The following is a 13476-nucleotide window of genomic DNA, read 5'->3' as shown; positions in this document are numbered from 1 at the left end:
CTAGTTGCAGATGTAGTAGACTGGGATTGTGTGTAACAATTATAATAAATCACAGTGACTGGCATGTTAGATAGAATCTAGTTAAACCGGTTTGTAGTGTGCTCGGCTGTATTTTTACTCCTGTACAGTCATGTTTTTCTTTTCTCCTTCTGTGTGTGTATCTCACTTACAGTAATCTCTAGCCTCTCTAAGAGCACTACAATAATTATTTGTTACAGTTTGGTACAGTAGTTGTGTGTGTGTGTGTGTGTGTGTGTGTGTGTGTGTGTGTGTGTGTGTGTGTGTGTGTGGTGGTGGGGGGGGGTGCAGTGATATTGGTTCTATTCATGTAATTGACTTTTAAAAAATACAGACATTCTTGACCTTTCTTCCACAGTTTCCATGACTCTGACAGCTATACTAGTGGCACATAGCATCTTCTGTCATGTGTCTTTTTATAGTGCAACTGTAGTAGGAGGTGGAGCACATGCTGTGATATAAACATGAGGTGTTATATCCTGATCTTCAGATTAGAATTAACCCAGCCTTTACTTTGTTGTTGTTATAAAGTGGAGGTGATATGCTGATTTTATATTGATGAAGATAATCATTACACTTTAGCTGTGTGACAGAAATCAAATCACAAGTGACGGCCCGAATGTCATTTCACTAATGTAGTTTATCTCTTGTTTACGCTGTACTAGCTTTCTGTATCTGTTCTATAACTGTTTCTAGTCACTAGATGGCAGCAGTGCCCCAAGCCTTCATTTCCACTAACATCCTTTTCTTATGTTGCAAAGATAAATTACAAGCTCTGTGTTTATGCTCTATGTTTAGTTATGACAGTACATTTGTCTTTTGCACTTTTCAATACCTTTCAATTACCTCATCCCATGAGAGCATAGCTGAATTGCTGAGGCAGATCAAGTGAGATTGCAGCTCTTTCACTGTTTTCCTATGACAGAGGGAAGACAGACCATTTGATTATGCAGAGATGAGGTCCACTGGGTCATAACTGGGAGGGAGAAGATCAAGGAGCAGAGCCGTGGTTTAAAAAGATTTTGTGACTGGAGTAACCTGACCTGTAGTCTGAGATCATCATATACTCAATTCACGAAACAAACATTATCCATGTGGCAGGTTCTGATTATGAGTCCTATATTCAAATGTGTGACCACATCTGCAAAATGAACTTAATTTACTATCTGCATACAATTTTATAAACCTTAGCCTATGATTCTCAGGGATTTCTCTATGGTGATAGACATTGAATTTTCATTTTTTAACATTAAAATAGCTCTTCAGTGCTTATGTCTAGTGTGTCTGTATGTGTGTGTGTGTGTGTACTGTATGCGTGTGTATGCGGAGGGGACTTCCCCGTCTAGTGAAAGCTGAGGAGACATTGGCAGAGACAAAAAAAAGCCATGCTTCCTCCGCGTCATTACGTGGCCATCACATTCCCATTCTTGGTTGTCGTCCAATGCTTACTGCTGGTGATTTTGTAAAAGAACCCCAATTAAGGCCTAAAACATGACACTCGACTGACGTGGATCCTTGGAACTGGGATGTTTATGACTGATTGGATGTATATTGTACCGGTTCCAGGGACACATAAACCAGCCCCCCCCAAATGAAGCTGAATATAGCTGCTTTTAATTAGTTTAATTATTTCGTTGTTTTGACAATGATTAATGATGACTTAACACTTTAATTAGCCACAGGTTCTTTCTCCAATTGGCCAAATATCACTGAGAATAATGTGGTGTGTGTGTGTGTGTGTGTCCTTCTACTTGGCCATCACCTTTGCTGACATGAATACTGATGGACACCCTAAGGTCAGGATATCCCTCCCACACCATAGAGCCTCTCTCGCTTCCTCCCTCCCACTCACCTCCACAACTCAGATGATCCTCTGGAGAATTGCCCACAACCTGCGCTGGGAGGTCTGGTTGGAGACCGTACTGTACATTAGTCCAGTCAGCGAGGGGTCTGGGGGTACAGTAGCTATCATCCTGAAAGTGCCATCTGTTCAAGTACAGTACCAAGCTGAATGGCTTAAAATTACATATTCTGTCCTGTGAAATGTTACTAAAACAGCATTGCCATATTTACAATTCTTATACTGTTTTGTGTATGTTACTCTGCTGTCTTTTATTTTAAAAGCAGTCACAAAGTTTTTTTTACAAAAATATTAACTTATCTTGTGAATAATTATACTCCTGTGTTGCATGGTGGTAGTTGTAATTATCAATTTTTGACAACCCATGTTTAGTAAGTGGCCTGAGTGGAGAGCAATGTGACGCAGCATCCTCGTAAGCTCCCGTAAACCACCAACCTGCTCTCTGATGCACTGCCAGGACGGCGCAGGGTGCCAGACGCAGACTCAGACAAAAGTGCACCTGCTGGGACACATCTGTACAGTAAAGCTAGCTTCGCTCAATTACTATGAACTTGAGAAGGAGGGCAACGTTTTCAGTGATTATTAAACCATACGAAAGAAATGGTGCAAGAAACCACGTACTATACAGTATATGATGTGAAAATATTCGTGGCTTGGTTTCCAGTAACAGCTACTTTGGTACAACTGTCTGAGCTTTAGACAAAATGTGTACTCTATCAACATAGCCTTCAAGATCTTATATCTGAGCTATTTCTAAGTCTTACTTAAATTCATTTTTGGTAATGCATTGTCAGAGACAGTGATTTGATCACCCCCACCCCCCATCCCCCAATACAAACACTTTAAAAAAGACAAACAAAAGTTTCTTAAAAATTCAAAACTTGTATTGTGCAGACAATAAATAGTGCTTACAAAGGGATTTTGTCTTGTGTACAGACAAGGTTTCCTCTTAAGAACAACACTTACACAGTTGATATGAAATTCACTCAGCCTCAGTGAGAGCCCACAACGCCTGAGGTGTGGCTACCGACGTTACTTGAGGGGGAAAGGTTTAGTTGGTCAAACCGTCACAACATGCACATCTCTCCTCTGGCATCCAAAAAGGCCGTCTTTCGAAAGAGTCTTGTTTAAATAAATAAAAAAAGTCTCTGCATGGCGAATATGACCTTGTCTCCCCTGCTCCTCCTGAGATGTAAAAAGAAGGTAGAAGAAGAAGATGTTCCTCTGAGCAGACGTGGAGCTTGCAGCATGCGCCTCCACGGCGGGCAGCGTCGACTCTAGAGACATAGCCTCCACGGTTCACTACTGCGCCCAAATATCAGGACACTCAGAGACCATGGGCCGGGGGCGCTGGAAGACTCTTCCTTGCAGTCTTCACTGACAGAACCAGATATCAGCAAGTCTTCACAGAAGAAACCTTGCTAAGGGCGATGGAACCTATGGGACAGTGAGGAAGGACACTGTGAATACAGGCTCCGCTGACCACATCCCAGGACTTCATCAATCAGAGCTCTATTAATAGCTCAATGGACAGTGCTCTCTGGAGCGAGCCGCCCTCTTTAGTTGGCTCCTGCATAAGCAAAACCCAGGCTAATTCAGGACATGGCAGGCACTTTCTTTGAGCTATAGTTAGGTTTGAGGTAAGCAAAACGTGAGCTAAATCTGTGCAGACATTCATTATATTTGTCAGGATATGCTAAAGTTTGCAGATTTCTCTTCTCCAGAGGGGAGGATGCAGCTATATGTGGCCGAACCCTGCACAGCTCAGCATAGCACAACACTGCTTAGTGCGGTTGAGTGCAGTAGAGTGCAGTACATATTCACGTACTGTAGCCTATTGTCAGAGGCAAACTGACCAACACACATCAAAACAAAACGTGAACTGACCTTGTCAGGTGCTTGCTTGAAGAATGAACCTCCATCTCGTTGCTTTTAAACTCGTTCAGCTCCTTTCGTATTGCTGCCTGTGGAACACAAAACAACAACATGTTTAGCACCCAGGTGGGACTCAGTAGAGTAAATGCAGGTAATCAGGTGGTGACACTGATGCCATTTCAATGGAAACAGAACTATGAGATGACACCCTGTTCTATAGCCAGAAAACATCTGACTGAAGCTACTGCTGTAGTTCTGACCCGTTTTAATATTGTGTGAGAAAACATAAGATGAAAAGGCATATGTGTTTCATAGAGAATTAAATTGACCAATTATGGCATTATTGTTCTTTTTAAACCAGACTCAAAGATGGTGACCGCATGAGAGTTCAAGATGAGCTTGTTAGAGAGAGAGAGTGTACAGTTCCAATAGCTCATTGTCTATTTCCCCATGGCTTAGACATGCACTTAATCACTGTTTCCAATGAAAATTCAACTCTAGAAGTCTAAACAGTGGAGTGATTGAGAGCAGTATTCAGCAGGCGGTATTCTCGGGCATACCTTGTCAGAAGCTGACAGTCTGGTCCAGGGTTTGTCAGCACGCCTGTCATAATCCTGAGCTTTCGCCACCTCCACATAGTCACTGAAACGAATGAGGATCTTTCTGTCTCGTAGTTCATCGACTGTGGGCCGCTGGTTCAGCTGGTGGCACAAGGGGGGGGGGGGGGGGGAGCGATATTTTGAATTGGATAAGTCAACCAAGATCATATTACTGTGAATGTCATTTTGTAACATCTTATCCCCAGTTAACTTTAGGAGAATGTCACTGTGAAGAGAAGAGAGGAGAAACAGGCTGTGTAGCGTGCGGTACATGTGTACAGGTTGTGAGATGAGGCTTCATTAGAATCCTCAAGGTCTATGTGATGCTTACCTTCCTGTTCAGCCTCTGTTTAATTTCCCTCCTCTCCTCTTGTTCTGTCTGGTCATTTCTCTCTGTAAGACACCAAGAGAGATGAGACATGTTAGCACACATGCAAGGTGAGTGAGGAAAGTACAGCGTCAGTAGTAAAGATGTATTTTTTGAAAACCCCTTTTTTCTGTCTGCAGATTCTGCTAGTGTATAGAACATTTATATACATTTGCCGAGGTGATACAGAAGTAATGCTATATGCAGCCAATGGTCATGATAATGTGGATAAATCCAATTTCAGCAGGGTACAATATGACCATGACCTGTGGACAGATCAGGACTGTGTGAAAACGATGCCAGTATGTCTGTTTCACTCCCCCCCCCCCCTCCCCGACAAGGAACAGAGACTGGCTTCAAGCTTTTAAATATGAATGGTGTGTGCATCTGTCTGTCTGCCTGCCTGCATGTCGGTCTGTCTTGTCAGTTAAGGGACCACTGCATTGACGGATTTGGGTACTAAATGGATTCACTTTTATTAGACAGCAGCCCAGGCTTACTTGATGCTGCTTGCATACAGAGTTCATTTGTTTTTGTTTTTTGCTTTCCTTTTTTCTCTTTTTAATCTAATACAACAAGCTGGATTAAGGGAGGGTGCAGATGGCACGTGTCACCCTACCCAGAATTAATCAATCCTCTCTGTTTAGAACAAACAGCCCACGTGAGACACCAATGACTTTCAGAATTCAGAGCCTAAATATCACTTTACTATTATTTGGGGCAGCACATGACTATCCATGGCATGCCTCATGGACCTAGTGAAGTATTCATCTATTTATCTTACAGCTAGTCTTGTCTTGTGTCCGGAGCGTCTGTGTTTTGCATGTGCTTGTAGCCCTGAGGAGGGAGAGTGGCAGTAACAACATGGGACAGCTGCTTATGGCCAGAGCAGGTCTCACAGGTGTCACTGAAGATAGAGGCATGGAGGTCTTAGCTTAGTAAGCAAAATCCCCCCCAACAGTCACACAGGATAGTCCACAGTGAAATATGGGCTTCATCTAGGTAGTTTTACTTCTTCTTCTTCTTCTTCTTCTTCATCATTTGGGATAATTGTTATTGTCCTCTCTCCCCCCCGGCTCGGGGCCGAGGGGCTATCCTTTTACCACCCCGAGCCTGGGTGAGGGGTCACCCGGGCTATGTAGTAGTTTCACTGATGCTTTTAGATAAATTGTTTAGTGGTGCAACGCCCACGGGATTAGTGTGCACACAGAGAAACTGCCATTTAGCCCAGCCTATGATGATGACGAAGTTTGTTTTTTCTAAAATTACAATTGAATGATGTAATTTATATATAAGTGATAAGTTGATGTTTTTCATGCTAATTTTTTTAAATTTTTTGTAAAACGTTTTTTAATGTCTAAATATGCTAGTGTTTAAAAAGGAGAACTTAATATAAAACATATTTTCACCATGACCATGTATGTATTAAAGGGTTTATAAAATGATGATTATGCCACATCCTAGGTAGCCTACTATATCAAATTTAAATAAAACATACCAGTGTTCTGCCCATTTAAACCCAGTAGGCTATTACAGAAAATAACTTCAAAACTTGATTTAAGCAGTATCAGTTCCTCCTCCATCACATCACACCAAACAAATACTTACGTTTAAGGATGTTCCGACTTTCCAGCTCTTCAACAGCTGGCCTCTGGCTGAGTCTCCTACGGAAAAACACCAGAATCACGTTTTGGACCATTGTGATCCTCTTTCTCCTCCAAGGCAAAGTCTCTTGCAATCTTGCACTAGCACGTTATATGCCGAAGAGTGTGTGTTGGGCACCACGATCTACACATTCTAAAAGAAAATACAGAGTCCCATCTTGAGTCTAAAGCCCGACTTCGTTTACTAACTCGAGACGACCCCAACATCGGGGATAAAATCCAGGTGCGTGATTTACAACGCGTAAATCCGTTCTGCGAGATTACTTTTCTCCAATGCTTTGAGCAAAAGTCAGAGTGATGTCTAAAATATCTTATTTGCGACCGTAAATGTGCCTTTATTAAGTATCACAATCAGTAGTATTTGACTGATAAAAGAGTAGCCTATAGCCTATCCGTGCGTCTCTACTGCAGATACGGAGCGCTCAGTGTTCTAGTCTGCCTCGCAACCTGACGCTGTTCAGAGTGGTGTGGTACTGGAAAGCCAAAGCCCGTCTCTCCTTTTACTCCACGCATAATTTCTGGAGGGGCGGAGCTGAGGGGAGATTCCCACGCACAAGAGCACGCTGAAAACTGCTGCAGAAATACAGATGCCTATGCCAGACCGAACAGCTCCAACAGCCTATAGGCAGTATTATAGGCGGTATTATAGGCGGTATTAACAAACAGATTGTCCACTTAAATGTCGGAGAGTTTAATGTAGTTTCAGTCCTATCGGATGTAGTATATGGCAATTTAAATATGCCCATTTGACGCATTCACTCCGAATTAAAACCTCAACCATTCAATTAATATAGCTATTGTGGTCATTTGCAGCTCGTCATACTCACTGGGTCGCGCTGTGACTTAATGGAAAAAATAGGAGCGATTGTGTTTCTGACCAATAAGGTCTTGCCGAGGGGCGAGGGAATCCCCTGCCTGACTGATAGATGCAAACCCAGAAACACGAAGCACCAGGTCGTGACGCATGGTGAACATGTGACCTAGGCTAGGGATACGATTCATAAATGTTTTGATACCACTAATGTTTTTGTTGTATTTTTGTAGTTCTGCAATACATTAAATGGAGCTTAATAACTAAACCCTGATTAAAAGCTCTATAAGGGCTTTTCTAGGGCTTTTAAAGGGCTTTAAGGACGTCGCCTGAGAATATAGTAGGCCTATTTGGTTACTAAAATGTCACACACAAAAAACAATTCAGGAGTCAGGACACCTAAATAAACATCTTCATTAAAGAACAGGACCTATCAGTGAGTCCCCAGTGGCTACTCCGTACCACTCTCCCTCCTCAGTCACACACTATAATCATCCAATCAGGTTCCATTTTGTGGACACAATGTACCCAGGCTCTAGTAGATGAGAGACAAACCATGAACAGAAGGGACAGTGGTGATGGGGTGACAGAATGACTAAATTTCCTCAGCCTGCCATGTTGAGAAATTACACCTCTGCTATTTTTAGACCACTGACTGTTTGGTTCCCTGTCCTGGAATTAATAGGTGTACACACACCATCTGGGATATGAGCCTTAAATAGACCCAGCCTCTGATGCCCTCAGCTCTGACTGGGATCCCCAAGGGCTTGTAAAACGGAAGCTCTTGCAGAGAAATGGAGATATCAGGAGCCAAGTGGCTTTCATGTGCCTATTACAGCAAGATGAATGGATGGCCTATATGGTAAACCAAGGCCACTCCACTCTGGGGACAACCAACGAGCAAAGTTCTGACCTGTTACATGTCTCCAAGATCCGAGTCTTTCCCTAGAGTCTTTCTGAGATTTGTGATGAGATATCTTATGAGGTAGTGGCAAAAATCATAGGGATAATATGCTGTGCACACTTGGAGTGAAAGTGGTACAAATCAGGGCATGGAGATGGTCAATAGCCCGGCCCATTCAGATGGACCGTCTGAAGTTACAGAGGGTTCCTCACTCTCCGCTCCAACATGAAAGTCCCTGACTTGTTGGGCGACTTACCAGTATGTCAAAGCAATGAGCTCGCTTCAGGAGCTAGGGCTGATGGGAGTGTCAGCCAGTGGAAGTGGAGGTTTAATGGGATGAGTCGGGAGCCACGGGCTGCCCACTGAGGTGTGCCTTAATGGCCTGTCCCGTCTCCCGGGGCAGCATGGTGATGTGGTCTGAGGCCGTAGCACCATTGCTCGCTGCCGTCTGAGAGCCAGAACCACAGTGGGGACCCGGCCCGGAAACCCTGAGGCGGGCAGTTGCCAGGAACAATTAAAGAAGTCCTCTTACGTCCAAGAGCACCGGAAGTTCCGTGTTTATGTAACATTTAAAAAAGGCGAGGGTTTGACGTCAGCCCTTGGGGGTTTGTGAATCCTGACCTTAATGTCTCTCTTAGCAGATCATGACAGAGCAAGAGTCTCTCCTACACGCTTGTTCCCTCTATCGCACATGACCCTACTGTTCTCTAGTGGTACTAATCCAAGGTACTAATTACTTTATGTGCATTATTAATTGCTTTTGAGGGTCATACAGTACACGCTATCATGTTTAGCACTATATTATTTACATGTAGGCCTACTGTAGCTTGTTCAAAGGCCAGTTGTGCTATTGGATAAAAGATGAATCAGATATATTCAAAGGCCCAGACATGAAACCAGCTTCATGTAAGGTTAAGCATAAATCTTTAATCCAGTTACTTGTTTGACCCTGTGACTGGTCTTTACAAAAGGTCCACAGATCAGGGAGGCAGGCATGTGTCTGGTCTGGGACAACCTACTGAGGGCACACCAGGAACCCAACTTCAAATGCATTGACTAGTGGTCACCTGTGCCAACAATGTGACAGCACATGAGCTGTCACCTCTGTATCTCAGAGGGTCTAAAGTAATTGATAGAAATGACAATCATAACAATCATAGTGTTATAATACAATTGAGATATAATTATATAAAGCAATGGAAATGGTTAACTTATGAACTGGGGGCGGCTGTAGCTCAGTTGGTAGAGCGGGTTGTTCAGTGATCGAAGGGTCAGTGGTTCGAATCCCAGCTCCAACTGTCCACATGTCGAAGTGTCCTTGGGCAAGACACTTAACCACAAATTGCTCCCAATGAGCAGGTTAGCACCTTGCATGGCAGCTACCACCATTGGTGTGTGAGTGTGTGTGTGAATGGGTGAATGAGAGGCCATTGTAAAGCGCTTTGAGTGCCGCTAAGGTGGAAAAGTGCTATATAAGTGCAGTCCATTTACCATTAATACCTTGAACACTTAAACACAGAATTTGACCGATAGAAATAGCCTACCATTTATATACTGCCCAAACTAGTTAAAGCCGACAGAAGCTCGTAACAGTTATCTAAACTGAAACATTATGCCTGTTACAAAACAAAACTTTCCATCAATCAATTTCTAATTGAAGAACAAACATTTACTACTAATTGGTGGGCCAGATCCGATTTTGGGAATGAATAATACAATTTTAAAATTAGATATATATACAGTACCACAATAGTCTTAGGCCACTACCTAAGTATGTTTAAAGCTATTTATCTAGGCAGAAAGTGTTTATTTACTTGTAAAAACACTATAGGTGTTATACCGGTAGTATTGTACCCTAACCCTAACCCTATAAAACATTACAATTAACACAAATAAACATTAATACTAAAAAGTAATACAAATATCTTAAGAATAAAAAACAACAGTATCTGTCCATGGTGTAGGTTGGCAGTCTGAAGAGAATCTGAGGCACTCTAGGGATTCAAAAATAACCTTTATTGAATCATGGACCAAAATATGAGTTATTTTGTGTGGCCTCCCTTAGAACATAAAATTATCTTTGGTACACTGCTGTGTCATTTTACTAGTCCTGTGGTAAATGCTTCCCAAGCTTCTTGCAGGATAACAGATTTTATTATTATTTAATGTTTATTTGTAATGACTGTAATGTTATATAGTGTGTTTATGAGCAAACACTTACTGTACAGATAAGCTTTAAACAATTTAGCTTTAAACAATTTTCTTAGGGGGGCTAAGACTTTTGCACAGTACTTTATATATACCATATGAATAATGATAAATCATTTGTTTTACTTATAAAGCATTTTTCATTGTCAGACAATTTCAAAGTGCTGGAAATATGTAAAAGTCAAACATGTAGTCACTAGATTTAATCTCTGTCGATCTATGATCCTTCAACACTGACTGGTACAACAATAAAATAAAACCTCTGCATTTTCACTGAATGGTAGCAGCAACATCTTGACATCTGAAGTTGTAATTGGAGGTTGCAAGGTTGAATATCAGAAAGAACAAAAACCCACTGAGCACATGGTTAATTAGGACCTCTGGAGCAGTGGGCGTGCATGGTGAAAGCGTATCATTTGAGTTTCTATTTGCTATATACAGTATGTACCGGCTGTGATATCCGGCACTTGTGTTTCTCCCACTGCTTTGTAATATCTGCCAAAAGTAGCCCTGTAATTGGAACAATGCCCGGCTGTGACGCTGCATGGTTTCTATAGAGACATGAATAAGGACCAGCATGCTTTTCAGATGGGACCAGAAATAAAAATAGCCAATGGTTTTTATCAGCTGGGTGGTTTCTATGGATGCACGATGTATCGGCAATCATATCGGTATCGGAGGATGTTTGTCAATTTTTAATATATCGGTATCGGTCCGATGTGCAAAACAGGGGCAGTGTGAACAGCCGAAAATTATTTCTGCCTAGCTGCTGTTGTGTGTTGTTTTTGAGAGGAAACAATGTGGTAAATCTATGATTTATTGTCTTTTCCGAATGTTATGGAAATAGAGACAGTGTTTTTCAGTATAAACTTGATTATCATAGAAACTTGTTTTTATACAGAACATATCAACATCAATAAATATCAGTTATCGGCCATGACAGCAATGTTAATATTGGTTATCGGTATCGGCCAAAATACTCATATCGGTGCATCCCTAGTGGTTTCGCATCTATCTTTACACCCACTATAAAATGAGAAATGAGAAACACTGCCATAAAAGGAATATGCTACAACTATATGTCTTAATTCTTATTTCAACTTTATTGATGCATATAGAAAATGAGGATAGCAAAAATATGCTGAACTTTCTGCCTAACATTCAACAAGCGGCATTACAATTCAAGGCAAAGAAACCAGTTCTTTTTCTGAAAAAACTTTTTCTTTTTCTTTAACAAACTAGAGCAGAAGCATTCAGGCTCACATAGCACATGAGCTTTGTGTGTCCACGCTTCCACCAACAAGCAAACTGCGCCTTTTGGCCAACAGGCCCCTTTCACCGTACTGCTCAGGAAAACCTGCTCAGCATCTAGTACATTACTAGTTTTATATTCACTCAAGGAAAAAACTAGTACATCCCTACAAGAGTGTGTTTCCCTCATCTGAACTCCCTGAAAGAGGTCAAACGGGCAATTTCAGAATGTGATCACTATGCTCTCCATGTTATCCTCCCTGCAGACGAGAGGAAGGAGAATCCCGGAAGAGCTGACATTAATATTTCAGCTTATGAAATGGAGAGTCTCTCCCGTGGTGCCATAGGAAGTGAAATCTACAGTATAGCGCTTTTTGAACAAGTGTGGTAGCCTGGCAACTGATGTGGCTTGCTTGAACATCTCCAAGACAACACAAAAGTTCAGTCTTCCTGATGTAATGGTGAATGAAGATCCTGTTGCAGTCATACTACTGAGGATGTACATTCAGTACAAAGCTGAATGTACAAAGCTAAGCAACTAATAGCTTGCTCCAAATGGTTTAGCTTAATTCCAATTGTTGACCTGGTTTACCTCAATCAATATTGTTTATTTTGTAAAAGAGGAACAATGTGTTCCTCCTTGAAAGAGCCAGCCTGGCGAAAAGAGCCTGGCTGCTTTGAAACATGAGGCAATACAGCTTCTTTACCCCTGTGTGTTGGCTAATAACGGCAAGATGCTGTACATTAACATGAATGTCTGAATTTCTGCATGATAATCATCCAGTGAATGGAAATATGAATGTATTTAGGACCTAGTAGCAGCTGTGTGTGGGTGCCTGTTCTCTTTCGTCGCGTTGTCACACTGACAATGGGGGCTGGCAGGAACAGACACACATGCCTATTTATTCTCCTCCCACACCACTTCTACCAGTTCCCCCCATCACACGCTGTGTGCCTCTCCCCCTGCTTTGCAGAGATCAGCAATGATTCTCAGAAGCTGGGGAGGTAGATGGAGGAAATGGCTGTGTGTGTGTGTGTGTGTGTGTGTATGTGAGCGGAGTAATGAATTATTCATAACCCCCACCAGTCTATAAATAGGGCCTCCATAGGGATTCAGGGAATTCAGGATTCCAGATAATTCTATTGATAGTAAGGTCATCCCCACACAGCACAGGGAAGAAGCTTCCGCTAGGTGAGCCTTCGTCCCTCCAGTCTTAAATAGGATCTCATCCCCCAACCACCAATCCACTCCCAGTGATCATGCAGGACGTGAGAGGCAGTGCTCTTTTTGGGCCATTCATAGCCAGAGGAGAGATGTAGAGGACTGCGGTAAGCCAAGGCCTCCACACTGGAGAGCTCTCCAGGGGAAGGGGCGGGGGTCTATGGGGAGTGGGGGGACAAGCAATCTCTCCATTTGAGCAGGGAGGAAAAAACAGCCCTGGCTGTGACGTGCATTGGGCATTGATTGCATCGTGTGCTGCAGTATTTCAGCTCCGCTGACAACGATCGGTCCTAAATTTAGCAACAGAGGGTTCCCTTCTCCTATCCTGGGCCGATGTTCTGCATTCTGGTGCAGGCTGTACATCACAGCCCTCCTGAACACGCTGGAGGCTCTATTATACAATGCACACAGACATGTGCTGGGTTGCATCATCAACCCTATGAGAAAAAATATACAGTATACAATGGAAAGGATATTGTCCTATATAACTGCAAAGAAACTCTTTATTAAAACATTTAGTTGATCTTACACCTGTGTAATAAAACTGCAATTATAGATACAAGAGCGAATTCTCCAAAGCTGCGACCACGAGCACGCGTGTGCAGCACGGATGTGCAGCCAGACACAATTTTTCTGTATCAACCAACCGAGAGAGCGAGCTGGTCGCAAAAACATATATGAACCAAACATACAATA

The 13476-nt window shown here is 42.4% G+C and overlaps 1 protein-coding gene across 4 annotated transcripts in view; it reads right to left on the bottom strand.

Moving 5' to 3' along the window:
- Window positions 1-2741: 2741 nt before the first annotated feature.
- The window catches only part of phactr3b (phosphatase and actin regulator 3b), a 32517-nt gene continuing 21782 nt past the window's right edge, over window positions 2742-13476 (bottom strand). For all 4 annotated transcript variants that reach the window (XM_084440552.1, XM_084440553.1, XM_084440555.1 and 1 more), the window contains 5 exons: window positions 6329-6384; window positions 4685-4746; window positions 4315-4455; window positions 3767-3843; window positions 2742-3316 (listed from right to left, as the gene is read on the bottom strand). In XM_084440552.1, the coding sequence (XP_084296678.1) occupies window positions 3301-3316; window positions 3767-3843; window positions 4315-4455; window positions 4685-4746; window positions 6329-6384 (352 nt within the window). In that variant the 3' untranslated portion in view covers window positions 2742-3300. The remainder of the gene's footprint in view (window positions 3317-3766; window positions 3844-4314; window positions 4456-4684; window positions 4747-6328; window positions 6385-13476) is intronic.

This window comes from Borostomias antarcticus, assembly GCF_949987555.1.
Source record: "Borostomias antarcticus genome assembly, chromosome: 7".
In the NCBI taxonomy this organism is placed as follows: Eukaryota; Metazoa; Chordata; class Actinopteri; order Stomiiformes; family Stomiidae; genus Borostomias; species Borostomias antarcticus.
The sequence above is the reverse complement of the archived record's forward strand: the minus strand, read 5'-3'. Positions and strand labels throughout refer to the sequence as shown.